The 17,940-nt window shown below is 36.3% G+C and overlaps 1 protein-coding gene across 1 annotated transcript in view; it reads left to right on the top strand.

The window, feature by feature from the left end:
* The window catches only part of LOC117329613 (proton channel OtopLc-like), a 42,457-nt gene extending 30,876 nt beyond the window's left edge, over positions 1-11,581 (top strand). The window contains exons 4-9 of the mRNA XM_033887635.1: positions 2,434-2,548; positions 2,688-2,907; positions 3,037-3,197; positions 6,594-6,783; positions 8,711-8,839; positions 10,563-11,581. Coding sequence (XP_033743526.1) covers positions 2,434-2,548; positions 2,688-2,907; positions 3,037-3,197; positions 6,594-6,783; positions 8,711-8,839; positions 10,563-11,353 — 1,606 coding nt within the window. The 3' untranslated portion in view covers positions 11,354-11,581. The remainder of the gene's footprint in view (positions 1-2,433; positions 2,549-2,687; positions 2,908-3,036; positions 3,198-6,593; positions 6,784-8,710; positions 8,840-10,562) is intronic.
* The last annotated feature ends 6,359 nt before the right edge of the window (positions 11,582-17,940 follow it).

Below are 17,940 nucleotides of genomic sequence, written 5' to 3'. Positions count from 1 at the left end.
GTATAAACATATACATTCAAATGCATCCGAAGAAAAAACAAATAGGGAAATGCCGAACTGGTGTTCGTAGAAAAAATGTTTGTGCGTAATTATTGGAACGAGGCATGAAGTAACAGCTATATATTTGATTAAAGAAAAATCAAGTAAATACCCGATTAAATTTCCTTCGCAAATCTACCTTTATCTTACACTACAGAGTACACAAGGCCTGACCAAGCTGGCAATGCTCCTGTTCTACAAAAAGTTCATACGCGTGCTTCCAGACGATCTTTCCAATGTGAAACAAGAGCAAAGCGTGTGCACATCGTTTCATCACGTGTAATCCGTCTTTGACGAAGATGAACAAGTTATCTTTAATTCTTTAGAAATCTGCGCACAAACAACTGGCCCTGTATTGCTTTGCCTTTATGTCAGTTAAGTCAAAAAGATTATTACAAAATAGAAAGAGAAGGTGAAGATGTACAGTGATGCGCTCCTTGATTTTTATAAAGAAAATATGCGTTAAACATAAAGACGTGATGATCCAGTTGATAATTTAGAGAAATGAAAAGAGAAGGCGATCAGTAGGTCTCTAAGCTCAGTGAATCTGACCAAAATCACTGTTGTGTTTGAAGTAACTTCATACAAATACTAAAGTAATCTTGTGGCTAAGACGTTTCAAACAATTTCATATCAACATTGGATCGGGATATAACGCGTAAATATCCGCCAAATGTTTTTTTTTTCTTAGTAAAGAATCGAGAATATTTCTTCTTGGTTGATACTGCATGTTGATTTACTTTTAGACCTGTACGCGATATGTAGTTGATATGTACTTTTGTTGTAATGCTTCCCCTATATCTGGTTTGTTTGTTTTCTCCCTTGTGTTGTCTTTTGTTTGGCTCTTTCACTGTTCCTATTGTTGTCCTACTTTTGTTTTAATTCCTTATCTAGTCCTATTATTAGTTCACCGTTCTGCTATGAGAATTTCTTTTGTCTTTTCTATTGTTCATATTGTTTGTATTTCTAGCTGTTTATTCTTGGTGTCTCCGTTGCATGTACCTTTTGTTGAATTTACTTGTTCCTGGAGGTTTTCCTTCTGTTTAGGTGACTCCTTGATACCCGATTCCTGGTATTGTCTTCTCCTGTTTTCTATATATCATCAACTCTGTTCCCGATGCCCTTTCCCTTTTTGTTTTAAGTTTTTGGATTTGCCTTTCTTTACTGGTGAATAATGATATCCCCAACGTTTTAACTTCAATGTAAGATTATATTTCAGATTTGCATGTTAACTCAGCGGCTCTATTACCATACACCCTCTTACATGACTTTATTGCTAGTAATTAATAATACCTTAGTTGCAGCATTCTACAAATTATGTCATATCGAGGGTTTATAATGGGTTGTGCGCGAGTCGACGTTAAATCTGGTAGGATTTATATACCAATTAGTTTTACGGCGTAGACAGATTGTGAAATCTTTATCTTACTAAGTAGTCAATCGTCAAACGAGACGGCTTGTATTGCAGATAAATTTGTAGAAGAAATGTGGAGCATATAATTCTGAATTAGCCGAAATTGCATCAATTCAACATCTGTATTCTGACTGCCGAGAACGTTATAACATTACGCATATTTGTAGTAACAAAATGTATTTGAAACGTTGAACGCATTGATGTAATAGTGCGGTATTCTCCTCAGCACACAAGCGAGTAATAATCACAGAGGGATCAGAATTAGGTTTTTGTAAAGGAACGCAATTTAAGGATGCTGCATCTCCGACAAAGACTATGATAAATTGATAAGAAGAAAGGCTGTTGTATATTTTTACATGATACAAAAAGTTACATATTTCACGCTATTAACACTCTCCAAACGTTTAAGTTTCTATGTTAAACTGTTGAATCTATATTCCTAGAGTATTAATGCATTTTTAGGAAGCAGTGTATTATGCTCTTGGCGATGTAGCATCTTTAACAAATGGGCACACTTAAATACTGACAGATTGACAGATTCAATGACATCTGGAAACGAAACTAAAATACCAAATCGCGTTGTACGAATGCTTTTGATAGCATCATGATGACTAAACGTTATTTATCAAAAGGTTATAAGCATTACTGGAAATAGAGGCCAATGTGGTACATTATGATTAATGCAAGTTTGTATAGAATTTCTGGTGTAAAGTAACTTATCTTCACAGAAATAAAAATGGTCATCTGCTCCAGTTATGATCTTATGAAGGTCAGCCATTCTAATAGTTGCCACTTTGGGGTTCACGTTTTGTAGGGGAAATGATGGCCAACTATGCCGTATTTTTCAAAGAAGTATACTATCACACGTTTTGTAGTGCCTGCTCTTTTCGGGTTTATTACAACCATTTTCATTGTCATGAGTGGTACCAGATCTACTGTACACAATTGTTTCATTTTTTTTCTTACATTTTGTGTTGTAGGGACAGTCTTTTCATCATCGTAAGCGGCCTGTATGCTATGCTCGTTGTTGTGATGGGCTGCGTGATGCCTATAGCAGATATATTTGCTACAAAACCGATGCCATATTTATTTGAGGTGAATTATTTTCTTATTATCAGCAGACAAAGATATTTGCTATTTGATCAGAATGTTATGAAAAGCTTTGAATCTATGATTTAAAAAGTCATATTTGTATATGAAACCTGGTCTTGAACTATGTGTTTTTGTTTTTCAGGGCTTTTACATATACCTATATAGTGTGAGCATAATTTTCCTTATATACGCCTATGTATATTTGCTACAAAACAAGACAGTGCGGCTGCGCAAGAAGGTCAAACGACGGATGAACTCACCGGAATCAAATGGCTCTACTTCCAGTCGGAAGCGGAAGTACTCATTTGATGTGTCAAGGACATACAACACCGGAAGTTTCTATCTAAGATTAGGAGCCGTCGGTAGGTTGTTTCATGATCAAATAAAAACTGAAGGCTGTTGAAGAAAAATAAAAATAATTCTGAGAGTTTCTCAATCAGTTAAGTCTATAACAAATTGAAGAATTAGAATTTATCTTTTGTTGTTGTCAGCGTTTGGCGTCGGGAGTATGATTCAGAGTGGCCTTCTCTTTGGACAATTCTTTTACTCCGAGTCGTTCTCGTCATGCAGTGACCCAGTCCACGGAGTGCGACCTCTACTACAGCTTAGCTTCACCTTCATACAGCTCTATTTTGTCTTCCTTAACTCAAAGGTAAACACATATATGTACCTGCTATTCACGTAACGTGCTTTGTCTTCTTTAACTCAAAGGTAAACACATACAATTACCTATTGTTCATGTAGCCTGCTTTGTCTTCCTTAGCACATTAAGGTAAACAAATACAATTACCTATTATTCATGCAGCCTGTTTTGTCTTCCTTTACTCAACGTTAAATACATACATTTACTCACAATTCATCTAGTCGTCTTTGTTACCTACAGTTCCTGTAGCCTGCTTACATTCAAAGATAAGATCATTCTAAAATTCTTGTCTGCAGATATTTTAGATAAAGTAAATGCACAGTAAAACATGGATAAGTCGAAGTCGACAAGATGACGTAAAATATTCGACTTATCCATTGGTTCGACTTAACCGTGTTTCTTTGTACGGAGAAGTGCAATGATATAAATGACCAGAATCCATGGACTGTCTACTGTATTCATATCCGATAACATGGTGTGACATTCTACTCACAATTACATGCCAGTGATTAAAAAGACCTGTTAGGTTTACTATAACATGGACTAGAGAGCATTCAAATCTAGGCTATAACAAATTACACATGGATATATTGGGATACAAAAGTATATGACTTGAAACTCGACACAATTTTTTGGTTAGGTTAAAAGGATGGCAGAAATAATCTTCTTCGCCGATAACAGTTTGATATGTTAGTGACGATTTATTTGAAATAGTCGTCGTCCTATTATTCCTGTGAGTCTATTTCCATCTTAATATATTTTAACATGTGTGTAATCTAATGTATAGCAGAAGCATGCCATCGTGGTTATGCATAGACAAATCCATTTTCGCGAATGCATACTCAACCACTTCCATGAGTGTGATATTTGATGCTTTATTCAAGCTACTCGCCAGCGGGTGATTTCTTAGGTTGATAAAATAACCAAATACACCAAACAACTTTTAACATCAGCGACCAAGCAACGATCGTTTTTCCTTTCTTAAAAGCAAAAGTATTTTTGTTTGACGTTTCGACAATTTACTCATGAGTTTTGACCCGTGCCTGGGCATTGTTTGGGAGATTATTATCGCCTAACCGTCTGTCTGCAAAAAATTGACATATTTCAGATGCGAGAGAAATATCGACATTTTGAGGTTATAGAGTTGTGTATATTAGGCTGATTAAACGGTGTATACTGCACATGCTGTTATGCAATGTTTACGTGTGGTTAAAAAAAATTTCAGGATTTTATTTCATGGGTTTTGTTAAACCACGAAATAAACGAAATAAAATCCCAAACGAAATTGTATGCTTTTTCAAAAACACTTTCACAGTTTGAATCAAAGAGCATATATTTTTACGCAATTTATGAAATGGAATATACTTATCTCGGTCCGTATCCCCCGGTATTTACAATGTATAAGTTTTGGCAATATTTCCCTTAAGCTGCTAAAGACGGAACGCAAATTTGTTTGCACATATTTAAGAGACCTATCGTTTTGTTAGTATCGTTTTAATTGTTTAGAAACGCACAAAAATAGTTCAAAGAGACCTTACTATTGAACCTTACTATTTAAACTGGATGCAATGTAATTACAAATACAAGTTGAATCTATATTTAAACTGTACTGATGGAACAAATTGCATTCAAGATTTGAAAATTGTTTCTCGGGTTTCCTGAATGTGATGGGAAATGTTGTTACAATGTGGATTTGTAGTTGTATGCTTCGTTAGTGACATTTATAAACGTTTACATTCTACTAGAATACTAGAGCACAGAAGAGTATTTCTATAGTCTAGCAATATATTGTTTCGGTTGTTGAAAACCTTTTAAAATGGTTGCCTTGGTTCACCTTGGACTTCTCTCTTATAATACAGACGTCAATGCAGTTTGAGTTTTATTCTAGGAAACCAGGTTGCATAATTGAGTGAAATCGACGTATAACCATCATCACTTACCAGTCTATGCCTTAGGTTATACTGACATGTGAAAGTACAATAAAACACCAGTAAAGTATGGGTAAAATTTACAGACATTAACGATAAAGCACTAACAGAAACCACGTGAGGGAAAATTCATTCATTTGTTATATATATTGGATAGTTGCCTGTCACGAATCTGGTCTCGGAGGATTTCGGCTTGTACTGTAATAGGGTACACCATGACCATGTTACCTCGCTCCTAAATCATACTCCCTCGTATATTACTCTTCAACACCCATCTGTCATTTACGCTCATTTACAAAAAGTCATACTATCAGGACATGAAAAGATTGTGGAGACGCGGATGTATATAAATTGGCATGTATTTCAAGTGAAGATTATACAAAGTTGATACGAGCCCTGACGTGAAAAGGTGTTGTAACATTCATTGGCATCCTCTTTACAAGATTATTGTATCCCTGTTTATAGATGATATTTATCCTCTAGAAACCATAGCTACAATAACTTATTTATTTACTTAAAATCATTTATCTTAGAAGCGTAAATAAAAGTATATAGTTTTATTTTGTCGTGTTTGTAGTTCTGTGTCACTTTCGGGTTTGGATGATTTGATTTCAAGGGTCTGCCATGTCGTTTGTGTAGTTCTCTCATCACTTTCGGGTTTGGATCGCCTGGCTTCACGAGTTTACCAGACATTCGGCTTGGACCTAGGCTGCCACCACCTGTACGCTTTCTCCCTTAATACTATCCATATGAGTGCTTTCAACATCAAAGTAAACACAAAAATATGGCGGCTGGTGCCCAGCACGCGCATACAACAGTGCAGCAGGGGTCGGCCGAGACTCCTTCACATATTTTCTTGTAAAGTAAAAGGCTTGTATCGTGTTGTATAATAACATTTCAGGATCTAGGTTTATATTTTCTATCAGCAGGTCGCAACATTTCGAAAAATTCATAATTATACGGTAGTTTCTTAGGAGATTTCATCACACTCGAGCTCGGGCTGCAGTGTGTTACATGACACCCGCTAACCAATGGAATATGGGGATACCTCAATTTAATTAAAATATTTACATTCGTTTTGTTAAGAAAACGTGATGGGGATGACGAGGAATCATACCAAGCGATTCCTTGGATTTGATGTCTCCTGTCTGCTATATCTGGAATGTTTTTCAGTCTGGTATTTAAGTTGATAAATCCTGGTGATAACCTCGTCCAGGGTAAATTATTGTTTAAAATTGTGTCATTGTTTATTGACAGCTGAATATACTGTAAATGCTTTTCTCAAATGATTGTTTTTTTTCTTCTTTTTTCGAGGGCGGAAAAAAGTTGCTCATAATGGATGCTTCAGAATTATTATTTTAGAAAATAGTTCGTTTTACATTTCTTACGAACCACACCCTTTCTGCTTCGTCATTTAGGTAAAACGAAAAAGAAAATGGAAGAACTATCTAAATGTTCAACTTTGTTATATTTTCAGATGTGTATCCACCGCTACAAAAGCTTAGCCAGGTTCGGACTTATGCACATGGTCGCCACTAACTTGTGTGTGTGGGTGGAGAACATCGTCCGGGAAACACTGCGCGAGATCGAGACATATAACTTCCGCCAGAGGAAAGAGGGCACATGGATAAGTCCGCACGTGTTAAACAATGAATCAGTTCCCATGGGTATGTGTCGTATTGATGGTAGCGTAAACAGTAAAGCGTATCAATATCTGTCTGAACATGCACTTAGGGATGATTTCAATGCTCAGTATTGGATTATTTAGAACTGTTCGCTAAAGGGCATACCCAAGGTCACAATGTATGATGGTTGGTACTGTAAAAGAGCGAATATTTGTTTCGCTGTTTGAGAGTAGAAAATAAACCGCGAAAATAAATAAACTGTACATGTTATTAATAAAACAACTGTTGGTGCTTATCATAATAAACATGATAATGCCTTCATTTCGCGTTTGTCTGGTAAATCAGTGAAATTATGATTCTTCGAGAAATAGCCGTTAGTTAAAAGGCGTTAAAAGCCTATTTCTCTTCAAATATTTTACGAAAGTTATATAATACGAAAACATAACGTCTGTTTTGGCCCAGGTGGTATACTATAATAGTCTTAGTAAAGATATTAGTAGAAGTTTCTAATTTTTGTAGACGTTGGTGTCTTTTATACAATCTTTTACAAACAAAATCCCTTAAAACTCTATTCTCTTGAAATATTTGGATAGTTACTAGCAGAAAAACATGACTAAGTAGAATAATTACATCGTCACAAATAATGATGATGAAGATGTTTATTCATTTATCATTAGCAGACCCTTGATAACTCTCATATGGTTTTTACTCAGCATTGACCTATAAAAGTAACCAAAAATTTGAAGATAAATGCCCTCCCCCCTCCCGGGAAAAGTAACATTACTGAAATGCAAATATAAGACATAATGCCGAGTCCTCGGGGAGAGGTTGATCCGGGTCATTATCGATCGCGCGTGCTTTCGTTCGATCTGATGTGGGCACGTGCTATGTAGTTTGACAGATACGGATTTCCGGCAGCATATCTCGTGTTTACGACTGGTCTGGGATACTCTTCCTCCATAAGGCGTCTTTCCCGCTCACGGTCAAAAGACAACGACACAGATTATCATCACAATGTGTCTTTAATCCACTAGTGTCAGCTGAGAGATCTCGTGAAGTTGCGTTATTGTTTCCGCCAGGGGGCTTTTGTCACGTGCACGGTACCAGCATGCTTTGTGGCGCCGCCCGTAATGTTTCAATTGTAGATAAGCGCGAGTAACTGTGCAATTCCGCTTGTTTTAAAACAACTAGAAAGAAAATTGAATTAAAACCTTCTATTGACCACACATAGCCTTCTATTTGTTTAGAATTCGGTCAACAGTAATGTCGACAAAGAGGTAATCAGAATATCAAGGCATATAACGGGTTTTAGATTTTCAAATAAGTTAAAATATCCCGATACAAAGGACCATCCGTGTACAATGTTAAGTGATCTTAAATGAAGGAATGTCGTTGTCATGTACCTTACGGACAACAAACAAAAGAAGGATGTTGGAAGTCGTTCTTGTTGAAAAATAGATTTTCTATAGATTTCCCTTTTACAGCGTTTGTAAATGACTTCGAGCCCTACTGTATATGCAGAGCATCAATAAATATCATTTATTGAAATCTCGAGTTAGTGTCAAATTCGTGTCATCGGTTAGTTTTTTAAAATAATAAACTTGAGTAAGATATCTGTATATCTATAAATGATGTATTTTAGCTTTAAGCTTGGTTTTTCATGATAACGACGATAACTACCTAGGATACCTCATGCATTTTCTATAATGTTTCATTTTAGATCTACCTTGATAAACTAAGCTTGTGCAGATTTTGTCTGACAATCGGCCATTTCTGATAGCATATTTACGTAAGGTAAACGTGAATGTTGTGCTTTAGGTCTTACATCTAGAAGAGGCTGAAGGGAAAAGTATTTATCGTAAATATTACATGTGTTCTAACTATATTGTACATTGTATTTGGAGAAAGCAATTTTTGATCAACCCAACTTCAAAATCTGACAGTGTAGCGTTATTGTTTATTTTAACAGTACAGAACGGTTCCGGAACGTCTGTCGGTGTCGTGAGATGTAACGGTAACTCCCTAATGAAGTCCGTAGTGGAGTCATCTGGACCATACCTGTATCCGTGTAGTGTGGAGTACAGTATTATCTTTGCAGGTAAGTCACGCGATTTAATTAATTGGATAGATAACAAATTTATACAAAACTGGTACGTCAATATTGTATTTGTGGGAAATTAAGTTTGACGTTTTCTATGCTCTACCTCGGTTCTTAATTCTAGAACGCGACATTATGTGGATTTCGCCTAGATTTACATGGCAGGTGTCGATTAAGCAGACGACAATATTCCTGAAACGTTCAGTTAGTTTTATGCCTTCTTAAACACGTTTTCCCCATCTGTACGTAACCCTGATTGCAAACAAGACCATTAAAACGTCACATTTCCAGGTGAGGTGGTGAATTCCATAGCTTTGTGCTATTATTCTCCTTAACGTGAATATAGAAAAATGCATCCCATTTTCTGTTTTGTAACCCTGTGATAATTTTGCATCCATACATATGGGAATTTGACAATAACTGAGAACGTTTCGAGGGCTTAGATCTGGTTGAGCTTAAAATGTTTAAATGAGGTTCAATTTAGGACGTTTGGAACTATTGCCTTTAAGCCTAAAGTTGTTCTATTCCTGTATAAAACATTGTGGTCGGCTCTACTCCTACACTTAATCAGTGTAACTGTCGAATTCGAATTCAAATATAGCAGTGGCGTAGGAAGCGGGGGGGCAGGGGGGGCAATTGCCCCCCCACTTTTTTCAGTGGGGGGGCAAACATATCTTTTTGCCCCCCCACTTTTTGACATCCAAAATCTAAAAAAAGGGGATAAAACGCGAATTTATATATTCATTTCGATAAATATCTGTATATTTCCGAACCGATAATGTTTTCTTGAAGGCAACGATAAAAACTTTATCTTGTACATCCGGAACATTCCGACTTTTATACTAGTATATCAATCCTCAGACCTGTGCAACAGCCTGGTAAGTCAATATTTATATCTTTATAAGAAATTTTGCTCAACTTCATCACATAGATTCAATAAGTTGATGATAATTTGTGAAGTTAATTGAGTTCATATGTGAGAAAAAAGACAGAAACACAACATGAAGAAGAATGCGCGGTTTTAACGTGAATAGAGTGATACTTATTACCGACAGGTACGAGGAAATACAAAAAAAAAAATCGGCTCGCGCCTACGGCGCTCGCTGTATCACTAAATTACTGGTTCCCTTTCGATTGCAGATCTACAGGGGGGCCTTTGCCACCCAGGGACCCGCTGGGCGGCCCCCAGACCTCTCGCAAAAAGGAAACAAAATCGGCTCGCGCCTACGGCGCTCGCATGATCACTTAATTACTGGACCCCCCCTTTCGAAAACTCCTGGATCCGCGCCTGATCCCGAATTATTGGAAATGTACTATATTCATTTTCCGCGGAGGGCTTAGACCCCCTTGACCCCATATCAGGGCGCTGCCCTGGACCCGCTGGGCGGCCCCTCGGACCCCGCAAAAAAAAAAATCGTCTCGCGCCTACGACGCTCGCATTATTACTGAATTACTGGACCCCCCCGCCCTGGGCGGGCCTGGTGATTCATGTTTTGCTATATTTAATATATATATTCTGATTTGCGTAAATAACTTATTTTGTACTACATAAATTATCAAAACTATCATGGGATGTTGAAATGATAATTATTGGCTAATTTTGCAGAGATGGCATACGATTTGTTTAGTGTGTAAAATTTAAGGTTAAAAAAAATTTTGCCCCCCCACTTTTTGACGACTTCCTACGCCACTGTATAGTATTGCTTCTTTTCTATCATGTCAGGTATCCTGTACGTCATGTGGAAGAATATCGGACGGTTCCACATGGGTTACGATGGTAACGACATACAGGACATTGAATCAAAAGCGAAGGCTCAAAGGATTAACGTCGACTGTTCTGGATCCAGCCGGGGACTTTTCATCGGAATCTTCGTTCTGGTTGCCACAGTCATTACTATGATAATATTTTTTGTTCTGATCGGTTCCATGTCGTATCTGGATACAGCTCTCAAACTGGAACACCTTTCAGAAGTTGTCATCTACGTTTTGACGTCGATCGCGGTCATCTTGGCGTTTCACAGAATGCAAACTTTACGTTACTCGATCGAGAAGCAGATTGACCTTGAGGAAAGTCTTCTGTTGATCGGGTTGGTTGGAGAATTTACCTTCGGATTATTTAGTATCATCGCCGCTGCTATGGACAGTCAAGAATCCAATGGATTCCTTGTCATATTATCAAGTGTCTTGGGAATGTTCCAGGCAACACTTCAGACTGTATTCCTTCTGCACGCGCTCCGGAAATCGGCGGGAAAACGGGAGCACGAGCGCCAGAAGCCAGGTCGCGAGTTTGTGACGTTCTTGTTAGTGTGTAACATTGCTTTGTGGAGTATTAACACATTTGAAGTGCTGCGCTCACAAGCTAACCCAATGCAACTCAACTACTACGGTGTAGTGGCTTGGAACATTGTCAACCACGTGTCTATTCCACTAACGATATTTTACAGATTCCACTCAACTGTATGTTTGTCGAACATATGGAAAAACGCATGGAGGCGACGTTACCCAAGTGGTTAGAATCTAGTAAATTTAATTAGTTGTAGCGAAGATCAAAATCAACCCATTGTCACTGCTTGGTGCTACTGAATCATCGAATCATCGTGTTTCTTCACCAATCATGTTCCTGCATTCTCATCTAATGAAAGGATTTAAAGATAACAGTGATATAACCATTCTCGTGTTCAACCACGTGACTGTATTGAACTTTGACCTAATGAGATGAAGATAGCATTAACGTTGGCTGGAATTGCATGGAGCTGAGATACCAATGTTTTATGCAAAGACACCAAATATGGGTGTTTGGTGATCGCAATAGATGTATGTAGTTCATCATTTTGAGTACTTGCACCAACAGTTATAGGGCCTATGTATCATAATATCTATAAAAAAGGCAGTGAATTCCGAAACTTAAAGGGCATTGGATTACAGCATCAAAGTCCAGTTAAGATTTTACTTTGTCGCGTTAATTCCATACCATCACAATGCTCAGCACATCATAATACTCCCAAAATATTATCAAACAGTATTAGACTTAAATTTCATTTTGTGTTTTTATTTTTCTGTACACGAAGTAACAAATCTATAGAAAGAACATCATATATACACACATATATATAAATTATAACATTGAAAACACTGAGGATAAGAACATTTTAATATATATATAATGTTTACAATTTTGGCAGCATTTCTACGGATATGGTACATATGTATCACGTTAAGGATTTATCCTTTTATTATTGATGTTGTGTCACGGATAATATATAAATATTTTGTCTCATTGCTTACAGATCTTTGTCAGTATTGACACAACGTATAGAGATTTCTTTGATGAATAGCTTTATTATAGACGGCTTTAATACTCACTACTGTGTGTCTATGATAACATATTTCAGTCGGATTTGTTTCTTCTTTGTGTGAAAGATTTGTAGATATATTGAGAAATCAGAAAATAATCAGAATAGACCCGAGTTATTGAAACAGAACAGAACTGCTTTTGTGTGTTGTGTAGCTGTTGCGCAACTTCTCATAGTGAAAACCTCTCTAACGGGAAACTAAATGGAAATAAAGATAGGAACTAAAGATGATATTGATAAAACGGCCAAGAATATCTATATGGATATATATTGTGGACCAAATCATAACTTGATCATATCAATGTTACTTTTTCAATGTGTTTCTTTTTCGCGATTATTTCCTATCCTCGAAAATAGCGAGAAAAGGGGCCCTTGAAAATTACAATCTTTACGGTATATTTTAAATGACTCGATCATATGTATGACCGGACATGCGGTCAGTAATTCATCAATGTTACCTCGACAGAATCATTGTAAATAGTCATTTAAATTATGGAAAACATACGTCACGACCATTGGATATTGTATCATAAGTATATATATCACAATTATATCACCGAGACGTATGACGTTTCAAAACAAACTTTATAAACATTAAAATTGATACATATTTAAAAGAATTTGTTGTCTTCTCTTGTTTGTGGATTAATGGAGACAAATAGTGTTACCTAGTTCACACCATACTTCAGTGTGATAATTATATTTGTGCAATATTGTGAAATAGATTAAAAATTAATCAAACAACTTATCGAAACAGGAAAGTTTCAAATGGAGAGATGTGAGACATGTTCCTTCATACCTATATAGAATCGGCGTAAGGTACAAATAGTATTTCAATCATTCACATTTGCTAAATTTGCCTGTTTATTTTCTTAGAAAATTCAATGGAATAATCAACATATATCAAACTAAAATAAACATTTTCGAACGTGTTCGTTTGATTTCAAATCATCACTTTCAGAAAGTGAAATTTCAGTTCTCTATCAAAATCTGCAGTTGGGTGATCAGTGGTTTTTCGGTAACCGATTATTCTAATTAGCATATATCAATAAAGATAATAACGAGCGGCAGAAGCAGGCGTGTGTGTGTTTGGTAATCTTAGCATGACTTGGCCATTCATGAATTGCTTTTCCCTGAAATACGTCTATCGTAACGTTACGTTATCTAAAAGGCAAATATTCCCCTCTCCTGTCTAACGATTAAAGAATATTTTCATTGATAATACTGACTTTATATAATGTGACATTCTATTGCACAAGACGTATAATTATCTCAATATCACAACACGTATTATAAAGACTAAAATATCATTCCGTTTCCAACCTACCCTACCATATGTAACACTATTTCTTCAATTTCATCTTTAGGAATAATGACAATGTTTTGGTAAGTTTAATAACTTACCTTTATTGATCTTGTCGGTCGGATAAACGGTACACTGTAGAAGGACTCTTCAACATCAGCCACTTACCTCGATCTATACTTACAACAAAACCAGCAGGGACAGCTTATAACTAAGATGTATTACAAGCATAGTGATTTCTATTTCCCAATTGTTAACTTTCCCTTTCTAGATAGCGACTCCCCTTGCATCCCCTATCTACATGTCCCAGGTGATTCGATATTCAAGGACGTATTCCAATTATCACAGTTATGCGACAAATGTCGACTGCTGAAGGAGAAATTAACACAGGGTTTCGAGATATGGAGGTTGGTGAAGACCACAGGAACGTTTTACGGTCGATGTCTTGTTCATCTGGAAATTTTCTTTTTCGTTATGCGATATGAAGTTAGATGTGTTTGATACTTGTTGATATTCCTAGTAATTCCGTTTTTGTCGTCATCCTTACTCTCATTTGAGACTGTGTTATTTGTTTCGTAGATAAAACAGAATACGCTTACTCTTCCAGAACACATGGCCTCTTATTCTTTTTCAGAAGTCTCCGCGCAAATCTATATTTTGCTAATATTTCCCCGTCGTTTAATCAATTTTTGAGTTGAAAATTTGTTTTCGTTATTCTGTCGATATTATATGATGTCATTTCTAGGTCTACAGTCCATTTTCACATCATTTTTTGTCATTAAACAAATATGGCCAATGCTTGTCATATGCTTTCTGTGTACTGTAGATTAGAAAAAAACAGAGGTAGACATCTCGTCTACAGTCGATTTCTTTTCCAGATATGTCTGCAAAATTAAGAACCATCCAAAATATCTATAATTTATTGCGTTTTGTGTATCTAAATTAAGTCTTGCAAATACAAAAGCATCCATCAATATGTATCAATTTTGTTTGGATGGTTTACTCTCCTGTAACCCAAGAAACATTGAGGGGACGCTGATAAGTGGCTGATTACCATTCTGTAATTTTGGGGTCTCCGTGAAAATCTATTTTTGTTCAAATCATGCTCTCATGTCACCGACTCCGAATTACAGTTAGAGTTTCGTTTATCCCCTTTCTTATATCAGCAGTAATCTCTATTGCCATAATACACATAAAAGCGTGAAACAAATTATTTATTTAAACTCAAAGTTTTATTCCGTAGAGTTGAATATATTAAAACACATACAGTACAGATATCATAATGTAAATTGCCTCAATGGTTTCAAAAAAGGTAGCAGCACTTGGTATATATAGCTCGATACATTCACAGATTGCATAATATCGAAAAATTGCGGATACATGCATTTTTGCTTTCGGTTTCAGATTCGTGTTAAACTGCAACAAGTTAGTTATTCATATCACTGTTCAAGTATCTCTCTGGACTTTGCAAATATAAATTGACAGTAAGAATTCTGCCTCAATAATGCATACATATACCTTGGTGTTGGTATACCATCAGGTAAATGTCCGGTACCACCATTGGGAACATGGTCATAAATGTAATATATTTTCACACATCATAATGTAAAATATTTTCACTCAAAAAGTCACTTTCGAGAACTTTTGATATCACAACAGTTGTTTTAAGATTTCTCACATAATCTTACACGAAACCTTTATATCACACATAGACGATAAAAAAAGATAAAATTGCTCATTCACGAACGTGGATATTAACAATGAACTGGTTCATAGTGATTAGTACAGCTATGTTTAGTACACAAGAGAATACATGTTTAATATCTAAGCATAGGTTCCTGAGTGACGCATAAGATAGGAAGAATAGTCTATATATATGCATTACAGAGTATTTTTCCTATTTTATGCGTCAGGAACCTATGATCTAAGTTACCACACGATCCAAAGGCACACTTTATGATACATGGAAGGGTATCATTGGGAATACAGGGAGGGGTCTAGGGGATACAAATATACATATCATTATATATGCCCTGGCACCTCCCCAATATACCCTAACAATACGACCCTTACACATATCCTAACATGTGCCTATGCATCATCTCATACAAATGCACCATCTTAATACCACATTGTCAAAAAATGTCCTTTTAGGACGCAAAATCACAACATAAATGTAGCACTAGGAAAGAAATACTATGTCAAGACAGTAATTATACTCCCAGAAGTTCAATTCTAGACACTTAACACATATGTATCAGATCAGCCATACCTTGTTATTTCGTTGTCCTACAATAAGCCCACCCTTTATATTGCGTCAGAGTTTATGTGTTAGATCTCCAGGCTTATAGATAACTATAATGAGCTTTAAGTACTGCTGATTCGTCCAAACTAGCCAAGGACAATGGCAATAGGCAGAAATACATTCTTCTTTGAAGTAGAGCAAGTGATGAATTAATGGAAAATCTACCGACAACACCTTCAAATAATTATCAATCATCAAGCCCTGTAACCATACACAACACACCAGGTCAAATTAGGATATACATTCATGTAATTTTTGGATTTTTTTTCATAATGCAAAGCTCACAACATCATTACATTAGTTACCGGGAATCCTTCACACAATTTCTAAATGATCACCTAGGTTTATTAATGTTCAATAATAGAGAAATATAAAACTACCTTGATGAGAATGGATATACAAAACATACAGGAAAACGCTGGTCATTTTCAATGAATTAACTTAATCAATTCTTCTTATCAGAAAAGCCATTATTTTGTTGGCTTGTGATTATGGCCACATTATGAAAATTGACAATATCTGAACGAAACAAGATCTCTTGTATACAAAGTTTGCTGCATAATGTTAACAAGTCAGTGTTGTGAAAAATTTGATACCCACATACCAGTCTGAATGCAAAATATATTATCCTGTTAAATTGAACAACCAGACATCAATTTACAGAAAGTACATTTATAAATAATATCTGAAAATGGAGACACTTTGTATTAAGTTTATAAATTAGCCTACTGCATATCTGTTTAATACGGCAATCCATGCATGAAAGTTTTGTACCACATGACTACGCAGATTCACATCAGGAAAGAAACACACATAAACATTTCATACATCATCAGATATTTTGTTTTGTTAATTTAAACAAGAGGCCCAAAGGGCCTTAACGGTCACCTGAGATTTGAAATATTTCGGCCAACTAAATTGACCTTTTTTTGCCCCACCCTTCAGTCCTAATGGGATCAGTCTTTGAAGAGTATTTGATTCTAACATATAGTTGATAAGAAGATTTTGGAAATTGCAGTCAATTTGACCCTTTTTGGCCCCGCCCACCAGCCCCTGGGGGTCAACCAGGGCCAACATGTACATAACATCAAACTGTAATCCCATGCTGATAATTTGAACCAAGTTAGAATGAATTCCAATACAAATCCAACAAATAATAGTCAAAAATGTGATTTCCCTATATAAACTATAGTAAAGTTTACCCCCTCCCCAGGGGCAAACGCGAGACCCCAGGGTCATGAAATTCACAATTTTGGTAAAGCACCTTAAGACCCTTCCATCTATGAAGAGTGTTTGACTCCACCATATCTGAGAGTAGAGAAGAAGATTTTTGAAGTTTTAGTCAATTTGACCCTTTTTGGCCCCGCCCACCAGCCCCTGGGGGTCAATTAGGGCCAACATGTACATACCATCAAACTGTCATCCCATGCTGATAATTTGATACAAGTTAGAATGAATTCCAATACAAATCCAACAAATAATAGTCAAAAATGTGATTTCCCTATATAAACTATAGTAAAGTTTACCCCCTCCCCAGGGGCAAACGTGAGACCCCAGGGTCATGCAATTCACAATTTTGGTAAAGCACTACAAGACCCTTTCATCTATAAAGAGTGTTTGACTCCACCATATCTGAGAGTAGAGAAGAAGATTTTTGAAGTTTTAGTCAATTTGACCCTTTTTGGCCCCACCCCTCAGGCCCCTGAGGGGTGGGGACCATATAATTCACAATTTTGGTTGACCTTCAGCCATAGAAACTTTCTGCCAAATTTCATTGAATTTTGTTAAGTGGTTTTGGAGAAGAAGTCGAAAATGTAAAAAGTTTACGGACGCACGACGACGGACAAAAGGCGATTAGAATAGGTCACTTGAGACTTCGTCTCAGGTGACCTAAAAAAGCTAAATTGATATATTGTATTTTTAAATGGTTTACAGATAAAAAAAAAAGAGTTAAATGCCAATCTACGTTATTGCACATCGCTGAGATCGTCAGAAAATGAACAAAAACACTCTTATGTAGAACTGGTGTGTTTTTGAGTAAAACATGTCGATCACACATCATACAATTATACTTACTGGTATACATCTAATCAACAACATGTAAAAAAAAAAGTTATCTTCAACCTGAGCCACCAAAACT

This window comes from Pecten maximus, chromosome 6 (assembly GCF_902652985.1).
Source record: "Pecten maximus chromosome 6, xPecMax1.1, whole genome shotgun sequence".
In the NCBI taxonomy this organism is placed as follows: domain Eukaryota; kingdom Metazoa; phylum Mollusca; class Bivalvia; order Pectinida; family Pectinidae; genus Pecten; species Pecten maximus.
Note: the sequence above shows the minus strand (reverse complement) of the source record. Positions and strands in the feature narration are given on the sequence as shown.